General features: G+C 37.7%; 1 protein-coding gene across 5 annotated transcripts in view; it reads right to left on the reverse strand.

The window, feature by feature from the left end:
• PIK3C3 (phosphatidylinositol 3-kinase catalytic subunit type 3) overlaps window positions 1-24,268 on the reverse strand; it is a 159,471-nt gene that overhangs the window by 129,582 nt on the left and 5,621 nt on the right. For all 5 annotated transcript variants that reach the window (XR_006890113.1, XM_046671611.1, XM_046671614.1 and 2 more), the window contains 2 exons: window positions 23,731-23,874; window positions 10,584-10,713 (listed from right to left, as the gene is read on the reverse strand). Coding sequence is in view for 4 of the 5 variants with exons in the window: in XM_046671611.1 (XP_046527567.1) it covers window positions 10,584-10,713; window positions 23,731-23,874 (274 nt within the window). In the remaining variant the exon portion in view is untranslated. The remainder of the gene's footprint in view (window positions 1-10,583; window positions 10,714-23,730; window positions 23,875-24,268) is intronic.

Here is a 24,268-nt window from a genome sequence, read left to right on the forward strand (position 1 = left end):
CCCATCAGGCTATCAGCAGATTTCTCAGCAGAAACTTTACAGGCTAGAAGAGAGTGGAATGATATATTCAAAAATCTGAAGGACAAAAATCTACAGCCGAGAATTCTCTACCCAGCGAAAATATCCTTCAAATACGATGGAGAAATAAAAACTTTCCAAGATAAACAAAAATTAAGGGAGTTCATTGCCACAAAACCTCCTCTTCAGGAAATCCTCAGGAAAACCCTCATTCCTGAAAAATCCAAAAAAGGAAAGGGGCTACAAAACCAAGAGCAGAGGAGATAAGTAGAAGGACAACAACAGAGAGTAGCAGCTCTACATCAGAACAGATTAAACCATGGGACGAGAAACAAAGGAAACTGAAGAAAACTGGAAAACAAGACACAAAATGGTAGTGGTAGGCCCCCACATCTCAATAATCACTCTAAATGTAAATGGATTGAACTCCCCAATCAAAAGACACAGAGTGGCAGGATGGATCAAAGAACAAGATCCAACAATATGCTGCCTCCAGGAAACACACCTCAGCCCCAAAGACAAACACAGACTCAGAGTGAAGGGATGGAGAACAATACTCCAAGCTAATAATGAACAAAAGAAAGCAGGTGTCGCTATACTAATATCAGACAAGGTAGATTTCAAAGCAAAACAGATAAAGAAAGATAAAGAGGGACAGTATATAATGATAAAAGGGACTCTCCACCAAGAAGACATAACACTTATAAATATATATGCACCCAACACAGGAGCACCAAAATTTGTAAAGCAACTCTTAACAGAACTAAAAGAAGACATCAACAACAATACAATAATAGTAGGGGACCTCAACACACCATTAACACCAATGGACAGAACATCCAGACAGAAAATCAACAAGGAAATAATAGAATTAAATGAAAAATTAGACCAGATGGACTTAATAGATATATATAGAACACTTCATCCAAAAACAGCAGGATACACATTCTTCTCAAGTGCACATGGAACATTCTCAAGGATTGACCATATTTTGGGAACCAAAGCAAACATCAATAAATACAAGAGAGTTGAAATAATATAAAGCATCTTTTCTGATCATAATGCTATTAAACTAGAAATCAACTACAAGAAAAAAGCAGAGAAAGGTGCAAAAATGTGGAGACTAAACAACACGCTTCTCAACAAACAATGGATCATTGAAGAAATTAAAGAAGAAATCAAATTTTATCTGGAGACTAATGAAAATGAGAACACGACATACCAAATCATTTGGGATGCAGCAAAAGCAGTCCTAAGAGGGAAATTCATCGCAATACAGGCTCACCTCACTAAACAAGAAAAAGCTCATATGAGCAACCTCAAACGACGCCTAACAGAACTAGAAAAAGAAGAACAAACAAAGCCCAGAGTCAGTAGAAGGAGGGAAATAATAAAAATAAGAGCAGAAATAAACGATACTGAAACAAAAAAGACAATAGAAAGGATCAATGAAACAAAGAGTTAGTTCTTCGAAAGAATTAACAAAATTGACAAACCCCTAGCCAGACTCACCAAGAAAAGAAGAGAGAAATCGCAAATTAATAAAATTAGGAATAACAGGGGAGAAATCACAACAGATACCAATGAAATATAAGAGATCATAAGAGAATACTATGAAAAACTATATGACAACAAATTGAACAACCTGGAAGAAATGGACAAATTCCTAGACTCCTACAATCTCCCCAAACTGAATCAGGAAGAAATGGAGAATCTGAATAGGCCAATCACAAGTAAGGAAATAGAAATGGTAATCAAAAACCTCCCCAAAAATAAGAGTCCAGGGCCAGACGGCTTCTCTGGAGAATTCTACCAAAGATTCAAAGAAGACTTAATACCTATTCTCCTCAAACTGTTCCAGAAAATTGAGAAAGATGGAGAACTCCCTAACACATTCTATGAAGCCAACATCACTCTGATCCCCAAACCTGATAAGGACAACACAAAGAAGGAGAACTACAGGCCGATATCACTGATGAACATAGATGCAAAAATCCTTAACAAAATTTTGGCAAACCGATTACAGCAATACATCAAAAAGATTATACACCATGATCAAGTGGGATTTATACCAGGGACACAGGGATGGTTCAACATCCGCAAGTCAATCAACGTGATACACTACATCAACAAAATGAAAAACAAAAACCACATGATCATCTCAATAGACGCAGAGAAAGCATTCGACAAGATCCAACACCCATTTATGATAAAAACCCTCAGTAAAATGGGTATAGAAGGAAAGTACCTCAACATAATAAAGGCCATATATGATAGACCCACAACCAACATCATACTCAATGGACAAAAACTGAAAGCCATCCCACTGAGGACAGGAACAAGACAAGGGTGCCCACTTTCACCACTCCTATTCAACATAGTACTGGAGGTGCTGGCCAGAGCAATTCGGCAGGAAAAAGAAATAAAAGGAATTCAAATAGGTAACGAAGAAGTAAAACTCTCGTTGTTTGCAGACAACATGATCTTATATATAGAAAACCCCAAAGAATCCATAGTAAAACTATTAGAAATAATCCACAACTACAGCAAAGTAGCAGGGTATAAAATTAACGTGCATAAATCAGTAGCATTTCTATACACTAACAATGAACTAACAGAAAAAGAACTCACGAACTCAATCCCATTCACAATCGCAATGAAAAGAATAAAATACCTTGGGATAAACTTAACCAAGGAAGTGAAGGATCTATACAATGAAAACTACAAGACTTTCTTGAAAGAAATTGACGATGACATAAAGAGATGGAAAGACATTCCTTGCACATGGATTGGAAGAATAAACATAGTTAAAATGTCCATACTACCTAAAGCAATATACAGATTCAATGCTATCCCAATCAGAATCCCAAGAACATTCTTCACAGAAATTGAACAAACAATCCTAAAATTCATATGGGGCAACAAAAGACCGCGAATTGCTAAAGCAATCCTGAGCAAGAAAAACAAAGCCGGCGGAATCACAATCCCCGATTTCAAAACATACTACAAAGCTACAGTGATCAAAACAGCATGGTACTGGTACAAAAACAGGTCCACAGATCAATGGAACAGAATTGAAAGCCCAGAGATAAAACCACACATCTATGGACAGCTAATCTTCAATAAAGGAGCAGAGGGCCTACAATGGAGAAAAGAAAGTCTCTTCAACAAATGGTGCTGGGAAAACTGGACAGCCACATGCAAAAGATTGAAAATTGACCAGTCTTTTTCACCACACACCAAAATAAATTCAAAATGGATCAAAGACCTAAAGATTAGGCCTGAGACAATAAAGTCTTTTGGAAGAAAATATAGGCAGTACACTCTTTGACATCAGTTTCAAAAGAATCTTTTCGGACACTATAACTCCTCAGTTGAGGGAAACAATAGAAAGAATAAACAAATGGGACTTCATCAGACTAAAGAGCTTCTTCAAGGCAAGGGAAAACAGGATTGAAACAAAACAACAGCTCACTAATTGGGAAAAAATATTTACAAGCCACTTATCCGACAAAGGGTTAATCTCCATAATATACAAAGAACTCACACTGCTTAACAACAAAAAAACAAACAACCCGATCAAAAAATGGGCAGAGGACATGAACAGACATTTCTCAAAAGAAGATATGAATATGGCCAATAGACACATGAAAAGATGTTCATCATCGCTAATCATCAGGGAAATGCAAATCAAAACTACACTAAGATATCACCTTACACCTGTTAGATTGGCAAAAACATCCAAAACCAAGAGTGACAAATGTTGGAGAGGTTGTGGAGAAAAAGGAACCCTCATACACTGTTGGTGGGAATGCAAACTGGTACAGCCACTATGGAAAACAGTATGGAGACTTCTCAAAAATTTAAAAATAGAAATACCCTATGACCCAGCCATCCCATTACTGGGTATCTATCCTAAGAACCTGATATCAGAAATCTCAAGAGTCCGTTGCACCCCTATGTTCATCGCAGCATTATTTACAATAGCCAAGACGTGGAACCAGCCTACATGCCAGAAACTGATGATTGGATAAAGAAGATGTGGTATATATACACAATGGAATACTACTCAGCCATAAAAAAAGATGGGATTGGCCCATTCACAACAACGCGGATGGACCTCGAGGGTATTATGTTAAGCGAAATAAGCCAGTCAGAGAAAGACGAACTCTATATGACTCCACTCATAGGTGGAAATTAGTATATTGATAAGGAGATCTGATCGGTGGTTACCAGGGAAAAGGGGGGGTGGGGGGAGGGCACAGAGGGGGAAGTGGTGTACCCACAACATGACTAACAAAAATGTACAACTGAAATCTCACAAGGTTGTAATCTATCATAACATTAATAAAAAAAAAAAAAAAAAACAAGTACCCATTCAATGCAACGCATTCACTGCAAAATATTTTCTTTCAAGGCAAAATGTTTCAGCAGGTCAAAAAGTACTATAACATAATTTAAAATAGCCTCAATCCCACTTCACGAAATTATATGACAAAAAAATTTCTTGTTATCTTAACTTCAATTTAAAGGAGTATTTTGTGACCATGATCACTTGTCAATGTTTATGCAAAAGATGCAGTGTGGCCAGTATATTCAAGTAATCCTGCAACTAGAAAGATAATGTCAAGAGAGAAAGTCCTTTTAAGATCTCCCCAAACTGCGAGAAATAGCTCACCAAACTTTCTAGCTCCTCATATTAGCTCCTTCAGGCTAGTTTCTTCATGGCTCACTAAGAAATCAACAATCTCCTGAAGACTAATTTAATTTCCAAGGTGCCTTGAAAAATGGTGTCCTGGGTAGCAGACACAAGTAATACAGTTACCAGAAAGATAATAATATGGTTACTCACCCATTACAAATTAGAAAATTGGCACTCTAAACCAGTACTGTCCAACAGAACTTACGGCAATAATGGAAATATTCCCTATCTGCACTGTCCAATAGGTAGCTGCTAGCCACATGGGGCTATTAAGCACCTGAAATGTGATTATGGTAACAGAGAACCTGAATTTTTAATTTTATTTAATTTTAATTAACAAAGTGCCACATGTGAATTATTGCTATTATCTTACACAGTACAGCTCTAGACTGTAAGTAACACTTTGAATTGATTGGCGTGAACCTAGTCTCAACATAGTAATTATTCCTGGATGAACTAAAAAAATCCAGTTCCTACTGCTATAAACCTGAGGTCTGGACCCTGGACCCAGAATGACCCCACGCAGGCAACCCAAGGGTCAGCCTGAAACATCACCACATCTTACCACAACTTCACTGTAGCAAATGCTCACCCATACACACTGCTCAACATTCCCCAACCTATCTGTGTCACACAGAGAAAAAAAGCATTTTTCATCTAGTCATTACTTTCTCTTTGCCTCCTCTTAATCAAATTGACAGAAACTAAAGCACATTCCGAAGGCATCAAGCAGAGCTGCTAAAATGAAAAGGAGACAGTGGAGGAGCATGCTTTTGCACTCACCTTTCATGTCTAAAGACACGGATTCAAATATAAATCAAACAGTAAAGCTTGGTAGTCACATCTCCAACCCCAGGTGGATATGCATCTTGGTCATAAAACTCTTACAATATGACAGCTGAGAAACGGAGCAGATGGGAACAACGGGCAAATTTGCTCAAGGAAGGCTCACAATCATTAAAAGGCTGGGTCACGGCTAATGAAAGTGTAATAAATGCCCCAGAAGTCTGGCCTTCGATTATTGTCACAAATCAATTCAAACAGAAAGATACTATATGAGTAAAAATTAATTAGGGAAGTTTAGATATGGGAAAGAGAAGACAATGAGGAAGATGGGGGGGAAAGAATATATTTTAATACATTCGTTTCTTCCTGTTCCTTACTAAGCCTAAGAAATCGAAGTTATAAAAAATAAGAACTAAACTGAAAACTATTCAGTTTTGTTTCCTTTTCTCACACTCATTTTTCTTCAAAGAAAAACTAGGCACGTTCACAAAATGCGTGAAATCGTTAGAGAGGTTAATTCTACTAAAATCCCTCCGAAAGGATTCGACTTTCAAAAAATGTTAAACCTAGAAATCAGGCTTTTAAACTTCAGTTATTCATACTGCAGTTATAACTCAACTTTCATAGCTGAGCAGTAAGTCAGAATAAAAATAGTCCAGCTTGAGATTGAGGTTCTTTTCTTAATAATTATCTGACACCACTTTCCACAGGCCATTTAAATAGTCACTGCATTTTACAGTCTTCCTGTCCCATCATCCCCAGGCAGCCAAGACTGAAGCAGCTCTAGAACTGAACAAACTTTCTTACGTTGTGGTTTGAAAATTATCACTATGCTATTTATTTTGGCTCATGGGTATAATGCATGGTAACTCTGTGTTACTATTATTAAGATTTATGAGCACCTTTTTACTCTGAGGCCAACTGCCTTCTCAACAATTAGAAACAATCATAGTAAATTCACTAGCTAGAAAATCAAAGCGCAACAAGAAATAAACCATTCAGTTCTAACCACTTAAACCTCATCTGTTTGAATACTCATTTATTTTCTTAAAACGGCAGTGCGAGAAATATAAGTACGACATTTAAAATTTCTGTTCCTTTTGTATGAAAATGGAAACATGAATATACACACTCTTTTCCAGTTTTTAAAAGCATATTGTACCAAAAACAATTTTAAAATGTTTTGAGGAAGAGAATGATAATCTAACTGAACAAACTTTTCCATGTGGAACCAAAAAAATCAGAGGAGGAGGAGAAATGAGAGGGAAGGAGGAAGAAAGAGCTGTCGTGGCACAATTTTAAGAACAAAAACAAATATCAAAGTATAATCTTAAGTTAAGAACACAACAAATATCAAAGTATACTCTCTCCAGTCACTTAAGAAGTCAAGACCACAATAAATACCAAAGCACACTTTCTCTGGTAAAAGGCAAGGGCAACACCATGGTGTGGGGAAAGAAAGAGTTTCCAGGAAGTCAGTCTGAAAAGTTTAAGTAAAGAAGCAGGCACTAATCAAACAACAACAACATAAAGAACACCTAAGAGCACATCAGGCAGGCCCTGAATAACGCTTTACTCTCAGCACACGCAGCACAGGAAAAGGAATAACATGAACACAACACGTTCACAATTGCAAATTGATGACCACCTGTTTATTGTCTACTATACGAGATATATAGTACATTATCTCTAAAAATATATTTCTATAGTGATAACTAGAAAATCCAGGTAGACAAATAATCCCAATTATTTCTATTTCAGTACTCTTAGAATCACAGAATATAAACAGCCAAATAGGACCTCAGAAATCATCCATTCTAAACTTTTAATTTTACAGCCTTAGCAATTATTTTCCCTGAGTCAGTAGGATGGCCAAATCTGACTCATACTACAGTGCTCTCTTTTCTCACTGTAGAGTGCTTCCCAGCACCCAAGCTTCCAATTGCATCAAACCTAAGACATAATGTTAAAAGCACATTCTTCTTCAACAGCAGCAGGGATGTTACAGGTTCTGAAACCTCAACCACCATGACCAACAGAAAAGAATAAAACATATTAGCCCCCAGTGCCAAGAGATAAAAAGAGCTTCCTTCAAAAAGGGAGCAGTTCCTTCAACAATGCTTCAAACATGATGCATGTTCCCCTTAAGAAAAGTAATTACTGCTTTTGATGGTTTCTATATAGTCTCTTGGGAACATGAGACTAATGCAAGCTGTCACAGCATAGCAAGCTCTGAAGTCTCCTCTCCACTCAGCTGCAAAAAGCACAATTCTATTAGGGGCAAAGAATTTTGAAACAAGCTCATCTCCAACTAGCTTCAGAAAGACTGTAAGATGCTTAGTCTCATTAATCTTTATTCCCGCTTTAAAGATTTAGAAACCAGTGCACAAAGACTTACTTGAAAACTGGTAACCACTCTAGGCAATAAAGACAGCATTTAAACTTTAATACCTAGCTCTTGAAAAAGCAGGACTCAACCTGTCATACTCTCCAATATAAAGAATTCAGACTGTTGATGATGACTGTTCCCGATGAACAAAAATGCTAAGAATGCTCCTTCCCAACTCTGCACATGCTTAGTCATTGTTCCTAGAGTTGCTCACGACCTCTGACAACTAAAAGAATAAATATGAACCATATAACTCTTTAAGGGGTTACTGTTTCAATCATTAAAAACTTAATCATTATCAAGGCACATCTTTTTTCCTACCATAAAATTGAAAAGATAAAATTAAGAAATGTATACTGTACCATCATGCTACATTAAAAGCCAGAAGTCCAGTTGAAACAAATTCCAAAGACACATATACTGCTGTTTGAAAAATGTCATAGTCAGTTGTTATAAAAATTTATTTATTTATTTTTGAGGAAGGTTAGCCCTGAGCTAACATCTACTGCCAATCCTCCTCTTTGTGCTGAGGAAGACTGAGCCCGAGCTAACATCTGTGCCTATTTTCCTCTACTTTATATGTGAGACACCTGCCACGGCATAGCTTGACAAGCAGTGCACAGGTCCGCACCCAGGATCCAAACCAGTGAACCCCGGGCTGCTGAAGTGGGACATGTGAACGTAACTGCTGTGCCACTGGGCTAGCCCCTATAAAAATTATTTATGAACCTTCCATAAAAAATAATTGATGGGCCAGCCCAGTGGTATAGTGGTTGGGTTCAGTGTGCTCTACTTGAGCAGCCGGGTTTGTGGGTTCAGTTCCCAGGCAGAGATCTACACCACTCATCAACCATGCTGCAGCAACCCACATACAAAATAGAGGAAGACTGGCACAGATGTTAGCTCAGGGCAAATCTTCCCCAGCAAAAAAAATAAATAAATAATTAAAAAAATAATAACAGTAATAATAATAATTGGGAAAAAACATTAGGAACATGTGAACAGATGCCTAAATAATCTGCTTAAGAAAGCAACAAAGTGGATAAATTGTCAACTACACAGTTTTATATTTCTTGACTGTGCCCATTCTCCTTCAAATCTGGAGTTTTATCCATAATGTGACTCATAATATTGGTTCTCAAAAACCATGTAAATCTTTTGCTTTGTCAACATATCTTCTTATGCTTGAGTTTTAACCTTTTTCACATTATAGTGACCCATAGGCTACAAATGAGCTGATTCTGATAAAATTTCTGTTAATATTCAAGGTTTATAAAAGTCACAGAGAATAAATTAAATGAAAATTCATCACTAAGAGAAACACTTAAAGAGAAGCTAGACATATGAAAAGCTTGAGAACTTTCCTATACTCCGTGTAATAATATAAACAAAACCTCAGAATGTGTAGCTGAAATGAAAATTAAATTTTATTTATTTAACTATGGAGAGGAAAGCTAACAATAGTAATTTGGTTTAAAAGTTTATTAGGTAGCTATGACATTTTTCCATAAAAGAGTAATACAAAATCACATACAATGAACTTGACAACAAAAATTTTACATTGAAACAGAAAGCCTAGCCAGCACAAGTACTTATTCCTTATAATTAAGATTTCTTCCATATGTAGCTTGAGATAAGCTGAAAAATACTTGGAAACAAAACTTTCTCCAGACATTAAAGAGTCAACCATACTAACAAGATTGCAAAGGAAACTTACATGTAAGAAGTAAAAGAAGTTTCTTAATAAAAGAATTGTAAAAGGATCTTTAAACAGTATCTAGCATAGTGCTTTGTGAATTGGTATTCACAAAATAAGCTATATTGTTGTGATTTAAGTACAGAGTTGAGCTGTTTTTGTATTTTTAAATGAAAACACTTCATTAAAATAATTTTGAAAGAAAAAGGTAATAACTCAGTCTGCTTACAAAAACGGGGGGAAGGGGTGTGAAGTGAGGGCAATTTAGACTAGCTAATAGTATAAAAACTTTTCACTTCTAAACAACCTAAAAATCTCTAGCATGTAACTGTTCTATCTATGTCAATAAAAAAAAGGTAGGTGGTCATCTTGAAAATATCACCAAAACATCCAGAATTTAAAATCTGACAGAATTCCAGAGACAAAAGGCTACAGCTATGAAACGTAGAGAATAGGCAAACCCACAGAGAAAGTAGATTAGTAGCTACCAGGGGCTGGAGGGAGGAGGCAGTGGGGAGTGACTACTAACGGGTATTTTATGAAAGTGTTCTAAAACTAAATAGTGGTGATGACTGCATAACTCTGTGAATTCACTAAAACCCACTAAACTGTACACTTTCCAAAGGTGAACTTTATGGCACAGCCACACGTTGCTTAACGACGGGGATATGTTCTGAGAAACGCATCATTTGGCAATTTCGTCTTTGTGTGAACATCATAGCACGGACTAACACAAACCTAGATGTTGTAGCCTACTACAGACCTTGGCTATACGGTACTGATCTTATGGGACCACAGTCACATATGCGGTCTGTTGTTGACCAAAACATCGTTATGCAGCGTGTGACTGTATATGAGTCATATTCAATAAAACTATTATTAAAAAATTAAATTTAAATAAAAAAATAATCTGACAGAATTTATAATGTCATTCTATACTATAACAGACATCACTCAGAGCGTTCCGCCTGTTCCAATAGTCTCTTTTTTACCTTGGCAAGGCGGCTCATCTGATCTTCTGAGACAGTACTGCTTGTCCTGCCAGGAGTTTTTGTGGGTTCTGATCCATCTGCTTCTACATTAGGCCAGACTTTCAAGTCATGCATCCCTTGGCGAAACATGCTAGGCAAAAAGAGAATGTTCAGAGTAGAAGTAAATTAATGCAGTTCATTACAGGAAATTTTAGATTCCTAAACAAAGAATTCTACACGAGTAAACGCATGTCTCTCTTGCCAAGCTTTAAGCCCCCAGTGGGTTGTGAAGCAATTAACTAAGCAACTAGAACCCATGTAATAGTGTTTTTCACAGGTCATTCTTTTCTCTTCCAAGCAGTTAGAACTATCATAGATTCTAAGGGTAGAGTGGAAGGAGAGAAGGATCCATCATAGACCATACACATTGCATCACTTTTACAGAGACCTTAATAATGGAGACCAAATTCCTACCCAATGGAAGAAGGCCACATTTACAACAACTGAAGCCAAAACTTAAATAATTACATAAGCGTCTTCTTTAAGTGACAATTCAGCATAGTTGACTGTAGAGTAAAACTGCCAGGGTTTCAATCTCAGTTGTGCTATCTATGACCTATGTGACATTGGGTAAGTGACTTATCTGTGCCTCAGTTTCCTAGTCCATTAAGTGAGATTATAAAGTGTATCTGTATCTCACAGGGTTGTTGGAAAAATTAAGTAAATTAGCAGAAGTAAAAAGCCCTTAGAATAGTGCCTGCCACATAATAAGTATTCAATAAATGTTAGCTCTTATTATCCTTTTCACTAGGTACAGGTTGATTTGTCTCCTGTCTTCTTTTCCATAAGAAAGATGTCTAAAAGGAAATACAATAGTGGGTTTATATAAAAAAAAAAGTCCCATGTCTACAAATCAGAAACTGAACATATAGTCAGAATTCAGTCTAAGCTTGATGATCCTGCTTTAAAGTGAAAGACTATTTAACATTTAGTGTCACATTTCCTTGAAAAAGCTACGAAAATGATCTAGAGTAAATGCCAAACACATTCATAAAGGAGCTTTAGACAACTATGCTTTTCATATATGCTGCTCTCAAGTTTTCAAGTTTGCTTTTTTACGAGGGGTTGGACATGTTCTTCTGTTAGTGTGTTCTCTTTATTTAACCGTTTTTTAACAAGGCCTTTCAAACAATATAAAGTCTACTCAAGAACATCCTCCTAAAGCAGAAAGAGCAAGCTGTCAACATCGACAGAATGAGTAAGGCTGAAAGTACGTGCAGGTGACGAGGCAAGTCCACAGCATTTTGCACACTCTCACATTTGGCAATTTTTCTAAAACTAAGGTACATGTTGGATATTTTGATACATTTTTTCCATCTTTAAAAACATTGTCTACTTAACTGTAAAAAGGTTTCCATAATTTTTTTTAAACCATTATCATGTTCCAACTAATGGAAAATTTCTTCACAGATTTTTCTGAGGTAATAAACCAGATTTTCACTAAACACTATGTAATGTATATAAGTAATTATGCCATAAACATTTAGATTGGGAACTATAAAGGATAGCTACAAGCTCATGAGTACAACAAGATTAAGGACCATATCTGCTATAAGGTCTCTAAGGTTGGCAATAAAACAGGTAATATCCAGCAACGATCTCTGCGAAATTTTGTCTTATAGGCCCAATACAAAATGCACTGACTGGTTGTGAAGAATCAAAATTCTCAATATTTGTTTATCACGTTAAAGATAAAAAACAGGGGGGCCAGCCTAGTGGTGCAGCGATTAAGTTCACATGTTCCACTTCAGTGGTCCAGGGTTCACTGGTTCAGATCTCGGGTGTGGACCTACACACTGCTTATCAAGCCATGCTGTGGCAGGCGTCCCATACATAACATAGAGGAAGAGAGGAAGATGGGCACGGATGTTAGCTCAGGGCCAATCTTCTTCAGCAAAAAGAGGAGGACTGGCAGCAGATGTTAGCTCAGGGCTAATCAACAACAACAAAAAAAAAGATTTAAAAAAGGCATATTACCAAAAGAGCACATATACAAGCCTTTTATAAAATTTATATTCTTTCCCTTTCAAGTGAGATATAGATTCACCATCAAGCTGACTCACTCAGTCTCTAAGAAACTTGGTACAGTGAGGTAATAGCACCACTCTAAACGAACATCCTTAAGTGTACCTTCAGAAACAGCAGAAGGTTTCCCTTCTCTCCACCTCCCCAGCCCCAGTGAATACTTTGGCTGAACTTAACTACATCAAAAATAAGCACATTTGGCAAGAAGTCAGTTACTAAATGATTCAGGTGCCTGGGGATGGGTCTGGAGAGAAGATTTAAGATAGGGGATAGGGAGGGTAGGAGAGTTGCCAAGTGACTCAAATGATCAAGTGAACATATTACTTTCTTTTGACACTAATGGAACCTTTGCAGAGAGTTACACAGCCTCCAGGTGGCAAGCCAGAAGATGCTCAGAGCCTCGTGTCCACTTGGGAAATTAAGCCAAACAGTCAAGACAGAAGAAACAGCACAGCAGGATCTCCTTCAGACTCCAGCAGAGGGCCCAGAAACAGCTGCCGTTGAGGCGCCAGCTCCCAGTGCCAAGCCACTACAGCAGCAAGCACCCCGACTCCAGAATTCACATTTGGAAAAAACATCTGCAAGCGAAATCTGCAGCTTGCCTGTGGGTCTTTGCCAATTCAACCTAATGATCAATCCATTCTTTAGCTTCTTAGAAATCTCACAAACCAGACTTTCAAAATGAGGACTATTAGTTATCCTAGCCATATCCTAACAAATCAGTCTTTCAATTATTAATTACACTATTATCCAAGAAGTGCTGCTTCACATTGACTCAAATATACAAAACAGATATCAGCATTTAGCAAGAGCTGGTAGTCACAAGATTCCCAATACTACAATAAAACTATTAGATGCTTGGAGGACTACTTTTAAAAAGCTGCTAAGTCCATAACAGGCCTATTTAGGAAACAAGTGAGGAGCAACCGGTGTTATTTCATTTCTTAAGAAGCATTCCAGGAAACCTGGGTCTAAAGCACCATTTCCCTAAGTCACGAGAACTGTGGTGGCACAGGACATGATTTTTAATGGCAGGTGGAAGAAAATTTGCCCAGGCTTCCTGCTACGGCCACCCAGAAGACTCACACTGCTTTCTCTCCCTGGATGTCAGCAGCAGCATACAGAGCAGCAGATGTGACCCAGCGGTCACAGTGGATGTCTGCACTCTGCTACCGCACCTGGAACCTCCTCCACGTCATATTCTTCCATGATCCAAAGCTACACAGGAAGTCCAGTAACATGCTAGGGAATGCCTAGACTTGCCTCCTCTGCAACCCAGTTTGCTCTCATGGAAAGGCTCCAGGAGACAGAGAAAAAGAAGTTATTTTACTGTCCTGAGGTTTCTTAGGATTCCTTTTTCTGAGGTGAAGATAAGCATAAGTATGAGCCTATAGTGAACAGGAGCAGATAACCTAGCTTTTTTGTATTCCCTCCCCACTGTTCAAAGTATACATCGGCCACTATTAAAATCTAATGTTATCATCTGGCTAACTGCCCTACAACCATATAGGAGTTGGACTGGTTAGGAAAGAAAATGCTGATGTAAAACCTTACCTTTACTTTAAATTAAGTGACAATGAGCCGAATAGCCCCGACTAGGCACAAACAGAACCATTCCAATTACAGGACTTTTTTTGCAGATCACTGCATGCACATTTTGCAAATCAAATAGATTTAGTATCATTTGTATTTCATTAAGGGTTTTTTGCTTAAATTTCCAAAACTTAATAACATAGTTATTTTCATTGTATTTATTTTTATCATTACCCACCAATGTTAACTAATACTTGCTTTCCATGTAAAGAAGGGATGTTAAGATCTTGTTTTAAATTAATTGGAAGCAAAGAAAGGGAGCTGGTTTAAATAAAAATCTCAAGTAAATAAGAGTATACTTAGTACAGAGACAGAGCAGGAATTCTGAAAGTGCAAAGTCAATGATTACTCATATTTGAGAAACACTGCTTTAAGCGAAGTAATTTCACAGAATCAATGCAGCTCTCCAACATATTTCACTTCTATCTGACATCTGATGTGCTCACGACATGGAGGAACGGCATGAACTATTTTCCAGTTCAGAGATGAGAGAAAACAGATGACTGTCCAAGATTCAAAGTCTTAACACCAGAAAAACTAGTTGAAGTTTAACTCCCACTTTACTGCTACTACTACCTTTATGGAAATCTTTGGAATTTAATTACTTCTTAAAATAGAACAAATACTACTGATTTATCTTTCAGGCACATTTCCAGTGTGATCTGGATGGGAGGTAAAGGAATTTTTCTTTTACTGGGATGTACATAAAAATACAAATAAAGCCAGGGGATGGAGTAAAGGAAGAACTCTTGAAAAGAACTGCATGCATAAGTCACATAAACAGACTACTTGGGGCTAACGCAGTGTTTCTTAAAATGTGGTCCATAGGCCACCTTTCACAGAATCACTCAGGATGCTTATTATAAATGCTGATTCTTGGGCCCCACCACAGACTTACTGAATTAGTGAGAACATAGGAAGGCGCTTTTCTAGTGAGCTTCACAGATGATTCTTATACAGGGACTGATTACTACTTATTTCATGTACTTTTTAAAAGTGCCAAAAGCCAAGCAAAAGACTGTCACCAATGTCAATCTGAGAGTTTGCTTGGCTGTAGGCAGGTCATTTCACCACAATTCTGTGCAAATTTCAATTGTCTTACACCTACAGTCTCGTCAATATCTCCTGAAACTCTATCCTAAGATCATCTAAAATGCACGAGTGTGCTAAAAGAGGTGTTTTTATAAGGGAACCTCCAGCTGATTTTCCAGGAGGTAAATCATTTATGAAAAGACTGGGAGGAAAAACCAACAGGTCTACCTGGCTGTTTCTCAAGAACATTTAACCACTAAGATTACAGTTAAGATAACTATGATAACTATAAATAACTATTGTTCATTTTTCTCTGTGTGGCAAGCAAATCCCACCTTAGTAAAGAAAGGTAAAAGGGAACAAACGTTCTGGAGAGGAACCTTACTGATTTAGTAATATGTCCGTCCTACTGTGACATGCTATTTTATCAAAAATTATATTTAAAAACTGGAGGCCACAATGCTTCAGACTATGTCTAAATTACTGTTCCTGCATGTATTTCAATAAGAAACATCTCTTTAATAGCTACAATAAACTAAAATGCCAACACATTACTAAGCAATCAAGCTATTCTCAATGGAATTACATCTCGATTTTATTGATGAGTTTAAGCCTTTCTGAAACACCCAACTGCTGGAGAGAAAAGTTCAATATTATAAAGGTTTCAATTCTCTCCTTAATTGGAAGACATAATTCAATATGATTTCCCAACAAAAAAACAATGAGCTTTTGTTTTTTGGGGGTTTCTTTTTTGGTGAGGAAGATTCACCCTGAGCTAACATCTGTTGCCAATCTTCCTCTTTTTTTTGCTTGAGCGAGATTAGCCCTGAGCTAACATCTGCCACCAATCCTCCTCTTTTTCCTGAGGAAGACTGGCCCTGAGCTAACATCTGTGCCCATCTTCCTCCACTTTATATGTGGGATGCCTACCACATCATGGCTTGCCAAGCAATGCCATGTCCACACCCGGGATCTGAACCAGTGAACCCCAGGCTGCTGAAGTGGAACATGTGAACTTAACCGCTGCGCAACTGGGCCGGCCCCTGTTATCTCACTTTACAGAGGCAGAAACTGAGGCATAAAGAGACTAAATAACTTGCCCAAGGGTACACAGATATTAAGCAAAGGAGATAGGATTTCAAGCCAGATAATCTAGTTCTACAACCTGCCTTCCTAACCACCATATGATATACCACACTGTTTTGCTTAGGCTTCAATACAAGATGAATTGAATATATAAGGATACCATTTCAAAATAGTTGAAAATAATGACTTATTTAATAAACAGTGTTGAGACAAATAACCAGTCATTTGTTATTTTCTTGTTGTTTAAAAAGGAGCTGATTATCAAAATATTGTTCCTTTCACAAAAGTAAATCTAGTTGAATCAAAGATTTAAATGTAAAGGATTAAAAGAACAACAGGATAAAACCCCTTTTAAAAATAGAAAAAGGGGGGTCAGCCTGTTGGCATAGCGGTTAAGCTTGCGCACTCCACTTTGGCAGCCTGGGGTTCACAGGTTCAGATGCCAGGCACAGACCTACACACTGCTCATCAAGCCACACTGTGGTGGCGTCCCACATACAAAATAGAGGGAAATTGGAACAAATGTTAGCTCAGTGACAATCTTCCTCAAGCAAAAAGAGGAAGATTGGTAACAGATGTTAGCTCAGGGCCAATCTTCCTCACAAAAAAATTAAATAAATAAATAAATAATAAAATAAAATAAAATAAAATAAAAATGGGAAAGGACTTTCCAAAACACTAAATTCACAGGTCATAAAAATACAAACTGGGGAGGTGATGTCAGCATCATGGCAGAGTAAGTTTCCCCAGTAATCTCTCCCCTCCAACATACAACGAAAAAGACATTCATACTTCAACATAGGACATCCAAACAGAACACAAAAAACGTCACAGAGTCCCATGCAGCCATACGATGGAGGGCAGAGAGGCGGGAGCCTCCCTTGGAGGAGGTAGAACAGGGTAAGAGAAAACTTTGCTCCCTTCCCTGAAGACTGATACCAGGACTGCGGGAAGCCTTGGAAAGAGAAGGAAAGGGGGAGGGGACGTTTGTTGGTAGGAACATCAAGGATCCCCCAGGGCCCTTGCAGCCTAAAGGGAAGCCTTCTATCAAGGCAAAACCTTTCGCTAGGTGGGGGTGGAGGGGACCTCATAAAGCCAATATCCCAGGAGAGCAGATAGTGAGAGCAGACCAAGAAAACCCAAGAACATGCAGGAGAAAGCACCCCTCCTCCCACCTGTCCAGCACCTGGCATCTCAGCTGAAGGCAGAGAGCTCAGAATACGGGGCTCTCAACGCCCACCCAGTGGCGACAGGCGGTAACAACAACCAAATAACACCAGGAAGCAAAGACACAGAGCCACTCCCCCTAGCAATATCAAACATTATATCAGATCTTCAGACCAGCGAGAAAATGGCAAGTACCCAGAAGTCAGTCCTGAGGACACCCAAATATGTAATCTAAATGACAAAGAATTCAAAATAGCTCTCATCAAAAAACCCAATGAATTAAAAGAGGATAAAGAAAAACAATTCAACGAGATTGGGAGCTACTTCACAAGAGATTGAAACTATAAAGAAAAATCAATCAGAAATATTAGAGATGAAAGACACAATGGAAAAAATAAAACAAAATATGGATTCTCTGAATACTTGAGGAGACATCATAAAGGAGCGTATCAGCATAAGTGAAGACAGACATGTTGAAATGCTCCAGACAGAGGAGGAGAGAACTAAGACTAAAAAGAAATGAAGAAAGTCTCTGAGAAATAGCTGACTCACGTAGCAAATGCAACATAAGAAATACAGGTATTCCAGAAGGAGAAAAGAAGGAGAATGCAGCAGAAAGCTTGTTCAAAGAAATAATAGCAGAGAACTTTCCAAACCTAGAGAAGGAGATGGAAATCCATGCAGAAGACAATACCACATCTCCTAAATATGTCAATGTAAAAAGACTAACTGCAAGGCATATAGTAGTGAAACTGGCAAAAGTGAATGACAAACAAAGAATACCAAGGGCAGCAAGGCAGAAGAAAATAACCTATAAAGGAATTCCTATCAGGCTTTGAGCAAATTTCTCTGCAGAAACTTTACAGGATAGGAGAGACTGGAATGATATACTCAAATCTTTGAAGGACAAAAATTTTCAGGATCCACAAGATATCCAGTGAAAATATCCTGCAGATATGATGGAGAACTAAAAACTTTCCCAGACAAACATAAGCTAAGGGAGTTCATAGTCATGAGAGCCTCCCTACAAGAAATCCTCAAGATGGTCCTCATACCTGGAGGGAAAAAAGGGAGAAAGGGGTTACAAAGCATGGAGTCAGGAGACAAACAGGTAGACAGAATAAGAACAGAATAGCAAATACTCAATTATAGCATTAAAGACAACGGGAAGGAAAACACCAAAAAAAAAAGATAATCTTCTTATTTTAACCACAAACTCATAATACAAAATGGAATAAGATGTGAGAAAAACAACTTAGGAGGGGAAGAGGAAAGGGACTGAATCGGTTTAGTCTAAGGAAATAAGAGGCCATTAGAAAAGTGACTATCTTATCCATAAGATTTTGAATACAAACCTCATGGTAACCACTAAACAAAAAAGCAGAGAGACACAAATAATAAATGAGAAAACAAGGAAACACAACATAAAATACTACATAACTCAACTGGTAGAACAAAATACACAGGATGAGAAACAAAGGAAATGCAGGAGAACTAGAAAACAAGGGATAAAATGGCAGCGTTAAGCCCTCATGTATTGATAATCACTCAACGTAAATGGACTGAATTCTCCAACAAAAAGACAGAGTGGTTAGATGGATTAAAGAACAAGATCCAACAATATGCTGCCTCCAGGAAACACATCTCAGCTCCAATGACAAACACAGGCTCAGAGTGAAGGGATGAAAGACTCCAAGCTAATGGCAAACAAAAGAAAGCAGATGTTGCAATACTTCAGATAAGGCAGGTAAAGACAGACAAAGAGGGGCAGTACGTAATGATCACAGGGACATTCCATCAAGAAGAAATAGATAAATATCTATGCACTCAAAACAGGAGCACCAAAGTACATAAAGCAACTATTAGCAAACCTAAAAGAAGATATTAATAATAAGATGATAATAGTAGGGGACCTCAACACTCCATTCACATCAATGGATAGGTCATCGAGACAGAAAATCAACGAGGAAACAGTGGAATTAAATGAAAAGCTGGACCAGTTGACTTAATAGACATATACAGAACACTCCATCCAAAAACAGCAGAATATACATTGTTCTCAAGTGTGCATGGAACATTCTCAAGGATAGGCTATGTGCTGGGAAACAAGGCAAGCCACAATAAATTTAAGAAGACTAAAGTAATAACAAGCATCTTTTCTGATCACAATGCTATAAAGCTAGAAATTAATTAGAAGAAAAAAGCTGAGAAAGCAACAAAGATGTAGAGACTAAACAACATGCTATTGAACAAGCGATGGATCACTGAAGAAATTAAAGGAGAAACCAAAAAATATCTGGAGACAGATGAAAATGAAAACATACCATACCAACTCATATGGGATGCAGAAAAGCCATAGTAAGAGGGAAATTCACCACAATACAGGCTCACCTTAACAAACAAGAAAAAACCCAAATAAGTAATCTCAAATTACACCTAACTGAATTAGTAAAGGAAGAACAAACAAAGCTCAAAGTCAGCAGAAGGAGAGAAATAATAAAAATCAGAGCAGAAATAAATGCTATTGAAACAAAAAAGGCAGTAGAAAGGATCAGTGAAACAAAGAGCTGCTTCTTTGAGATGATAAATAAAACTGACAAGCCCCTACAGACTTACAAAAAAAAAGAGAGAAAGCTCAGATAAATAAAATCAGAAATGAAAAGAGGAGAAATGACAACAGATATCACAGAAATACAATGGATTATAAGGGAATATTACAAAAAACTATATGCTAACAATATGGACAATCTATAGGAAACTGGTAAATTCTGAGACTCTTAGAACCTTCCAAAGCTGAATCAAGAAGAAATAGAGAATCAGAATAGATCAAACACAAGTAAAGAGATTGAAACAGTAATCAAAAGCATCCCAAAGAATAAAAGCCCAGGACCAGACAGCTTCCCTGGGGAATTCTACCCAACTTTCAGGGAGAATTTAAATACCTATGCTTTTCAAGCTATTCAAAAAAATTAGGGAAGATGGAACACTTCCTAACACATCCTACAAGGCCAACATCACTCTGATACCAAGCCTGACAAGGACAACATGAAAAAAGAAAACTAAAGGCCAATATCGCTAATGAACACAGATGCAAAAATCTTCAACAAAATATTGGCAACCCAAATACAACAATACATCAAAAAGATCATACATCATGATTAACTGGGATTTATACCAGGGACACAGGGATGGTTCAACATCTACAAATGTATCAGTGTGATACACCACATTAACAAAATGAGGAATAAAAACCACATGATCATTTCAACAGATGCAGGGAAAGCATTTTGAGAAGATCTAACAGCATTTATGATAAAAACTCTGAACAAAATGGGGATAGAAGGAAATTACCTCACCATAATAAAGGTCATATATGACAAATCCCCCAGCCAACATCATACTCAATGGGGAAAAACTAAACATCATCCCCCTGAGAACAGGAACGAGACAAGGATGCCCACTATCATCACTCTTATTCAACAAAGTACTGAAGGTTTTGGCCAGAGTAATTAGGCAAGAGAAAGGAATAAAAACTACACTAAGCTACCACCTTTTGCCTGTTAAAATGGCTATAATCACTAAGACTAAAAATAACAAATGTTGGAGAGGGTGTGGAGAAAAGGAAACCCTCATACACTGCTGGCAGGAATGCAAACTGGTGCAGCCACTATGGAAAACAGTATGGAGATTCCTCAAACAACTAAAAATAGAACTACCATATGACCCAGCTGTCCCACTACTGGGTATCTACCCAAACAACTTGAAATCAACAATCCAAAGTAGCATACGCATCTCTATGTTCACTGCAGCATTATTCACAATAGCCAAGACATGGAAGCAACCTAAGTGCCCAGTGACTGATGACTGGATAAAGAAGATGTGGGATATATATATATATATATATACCCCCAATGAAATACTACTCAGCCATAAAAAAAGACAAAATCATCCCATTTGCAACAACATGGATGGACTTGGAGGGAATTATGCTAAGCGAAATAAGCCAGATTGAGAAGGACAAACACAAGATGATTTCACTCATATGTGAATATAAACAAACACGTGGACAAAGGAAACAGTTCAGTGGTTACTAAGTGAAGGGGGTTGGGGGGTAGGCACAGGAGATGAAGGGGAGCACTTATGTGGTGACAGACAAGAAATAATGTATAACTGAAATCTCACAATGATGTAAATTGTTTTGAACTCAAATAAAATAAAAAAATACAAACTGGGGGCTGGCCCAGTGGCACAGCAGTTAAGTTCACACGCTCTGCTTCGGCAGCCCGAGGTTCACTGGTTCAGATCATGGGTGCAGACTTACATCCCGCTTGTCGAGCCATGCTGTGCCAGATGTCCCACATATAAAAAGTGGAGGAGGAAGGCCACAGATGTTAGCTGAGGGCCAGTCTTCCTCAGCAAAAAGAAGAGGACTGGGGACAGATGTTAGCTCAGGGCTAAACTTTCTCAACCAAAAATAAAAAATACAAACTGACAAATTCAACATAATTTAAGAGCCATGAATTGCAAGCAAACAAGCAAAGAAACATATACTAATTCAAAAGGAAATGCCAAACAGGAAAAACAATATTTGTAACATATAACACACAAAGGGCTAATTTCATTAATCTGCAAAGACTCCTTATACATTAATAAGAAAAATCACAACTCAAAGAAAAGCAAAAGGGAGAAGCCCAGTGGCATAGTGGTTAAGTTCGCATGCTCTGCTTTCATGGCCTGGGGTTCGCAGGTTCAGATCTCGGGAATTGACCTACACACTGCTCATCAAGCCGTGCTGAGGCAGCCTCTCAAATACAAAGCAGAGGAAGTCTGGCACAGAGGTTAGCTCAGGGACAATCTTCCTCAAGCAAAAAGAGGAAGACTGGCAAGAGATCAGGGCCAATCATCCTCACCAAAAAGAAAAGAAAAGAAAAGAAGAAAAAAGGTAAAGAATGTTACAATATGTGAATTTATCTCAATAAAAAAATTGGGAAAAAGACATCAAAAAGCAATTCACAGAAACATAAACACAAAGAGCAAATGAAGATATCAAAATATGATCATCCTCATTCATATTTAGTGACATGAAAACTAATTCAAGGAGATAAAATTTTTCAACTTTAAAATGGGCAAAAGTTAAGAAGTCTGCTAATACCTAGATGAAGGTCTCTACCATTTCACAGAGAAAGGAACGAGGACTTCTTTGAGAGATGCCAGGTCTGGTGCAGAAAACTGCCCAATGAGCCTGGAACAGCTTGTCAACCAGAAGTCAAAGAAGCTACCAACAACCACTGGACTACTGTCCAAAGGACACAGGATGAACTTGAAGAGGCTCCTACTGACCAAAAATGAGAGGTTTTCAGCATTATAAAGAATAAAGAGAGCAATGGAGTGAAACATTTCAAAAATGTCTACAACTAAAAGTTCAAGACAAAACTTAAAAACAAAAAAACCCATCAATCATCACCTTTGCAATTACCAGGGCACCAACTCATTCTTAAAACTGGCAAGAGGGAAAAAATTAGACATCCATCCGCCTTTCCTATACAAACTACATGAAAATATATATACAACAAGGTAACTCAACACTTGATGAAAGACCAAGCTCTTTAGAGGAAAATTCCAATTAATAAACATAAAATGAATAGAATATCACAAATTCTCCAAAGATAAATAGCAACCCCTCTGATACAGGAGAAAAGGGACAGAGAAAAGCACCCTTCAGGACTATGGGTTTTATTTTTTTTTTACAATAAACTTCTACTCTCTGTAAATTTTTTAAAAACTGAATTAACAACTTTATTATAATCATGACCATTATTAGAAAATTAGCACTTTTTAACCCTGCTTATTGCCCTTTCTATCACTACTATGACAAAGCAGAAAAACCCTATAACAAAGCAGTATATGACAAAGAACCTTTGTTTCCTAAAAGCACGATTCTAGTTTCCAATGACGATTTCCTCATAGAAATCACTTTACCCATCACTAACAGTAGTTACATAAATTGTGTTTCTTAATTAATCTATCTACATATCCCGTAAGAAATATGCGTCAAATTCAGTCTCAAGAATGACAGAATCATGTACCAAACAGGTTTTTCACTTCCTCGCACACAGAGAACCAGACTGGGCAGAAATGATTAAAGCCCTCCCAAAAAGAAAAGGGCCTGCACCATTCCTAGAGACGAGGAGAAGAGAATGCTCACCCGTATTTTCCAAAGAGCGACACTGTTGTTCCTCCCACAGGCACTGCCTTTCCTGGTCCATACACATCCCATATGGTCAGGGCCACCTGGGCATTCCTGGGCAGGTCAGGGTATTTCACAGGCAGTTTGAGCCATTCATTCCAGCTATGAAAATAAAGTCAACATAAACATATATATATATATATATATATATATAACTGTCTTTTAAATTAACAAACCACACAAGAAGGTTTGGCCAGAGAAAATGTCCCAAAAGATTAAGAGAGTACTACAAAAAAGAAGGTGGCAGTTAGCTCAATTTTGCTCTAGGCAACTCCAATTTTCAATACAGAACACATGAAACAAAATTTTTTAAAAACAAAGCTCATGTAAAACAACAGTGGTAAATCCTTTAATCAAGAAACTCAGGGGCTGGCCCAGTGGCACAGCGGTTAAGTTCACACTTTGGCGGCCCTGGGTTCACTGGTTCGGATCCCAGGTGCAAAGCTACACAACACTTGTCAAGCCGTGCTGTGGCAAGTGTTCCACATATAAGTAG

Source organism: Equus quagga, chromosome 9 (assembly GCF_021613505.1).
Source record: "Equus quagga isolate Etosha38 chromosome 9, UCLA_HA_Equagga_1.0, whole genome shotgun sequence".
Classification (NCBI taxonomy): Eukaryota; Metazoa; Chordata; class Mammalia; order Perissodactyla; family Equidae; genus Equus; species Equus quagga.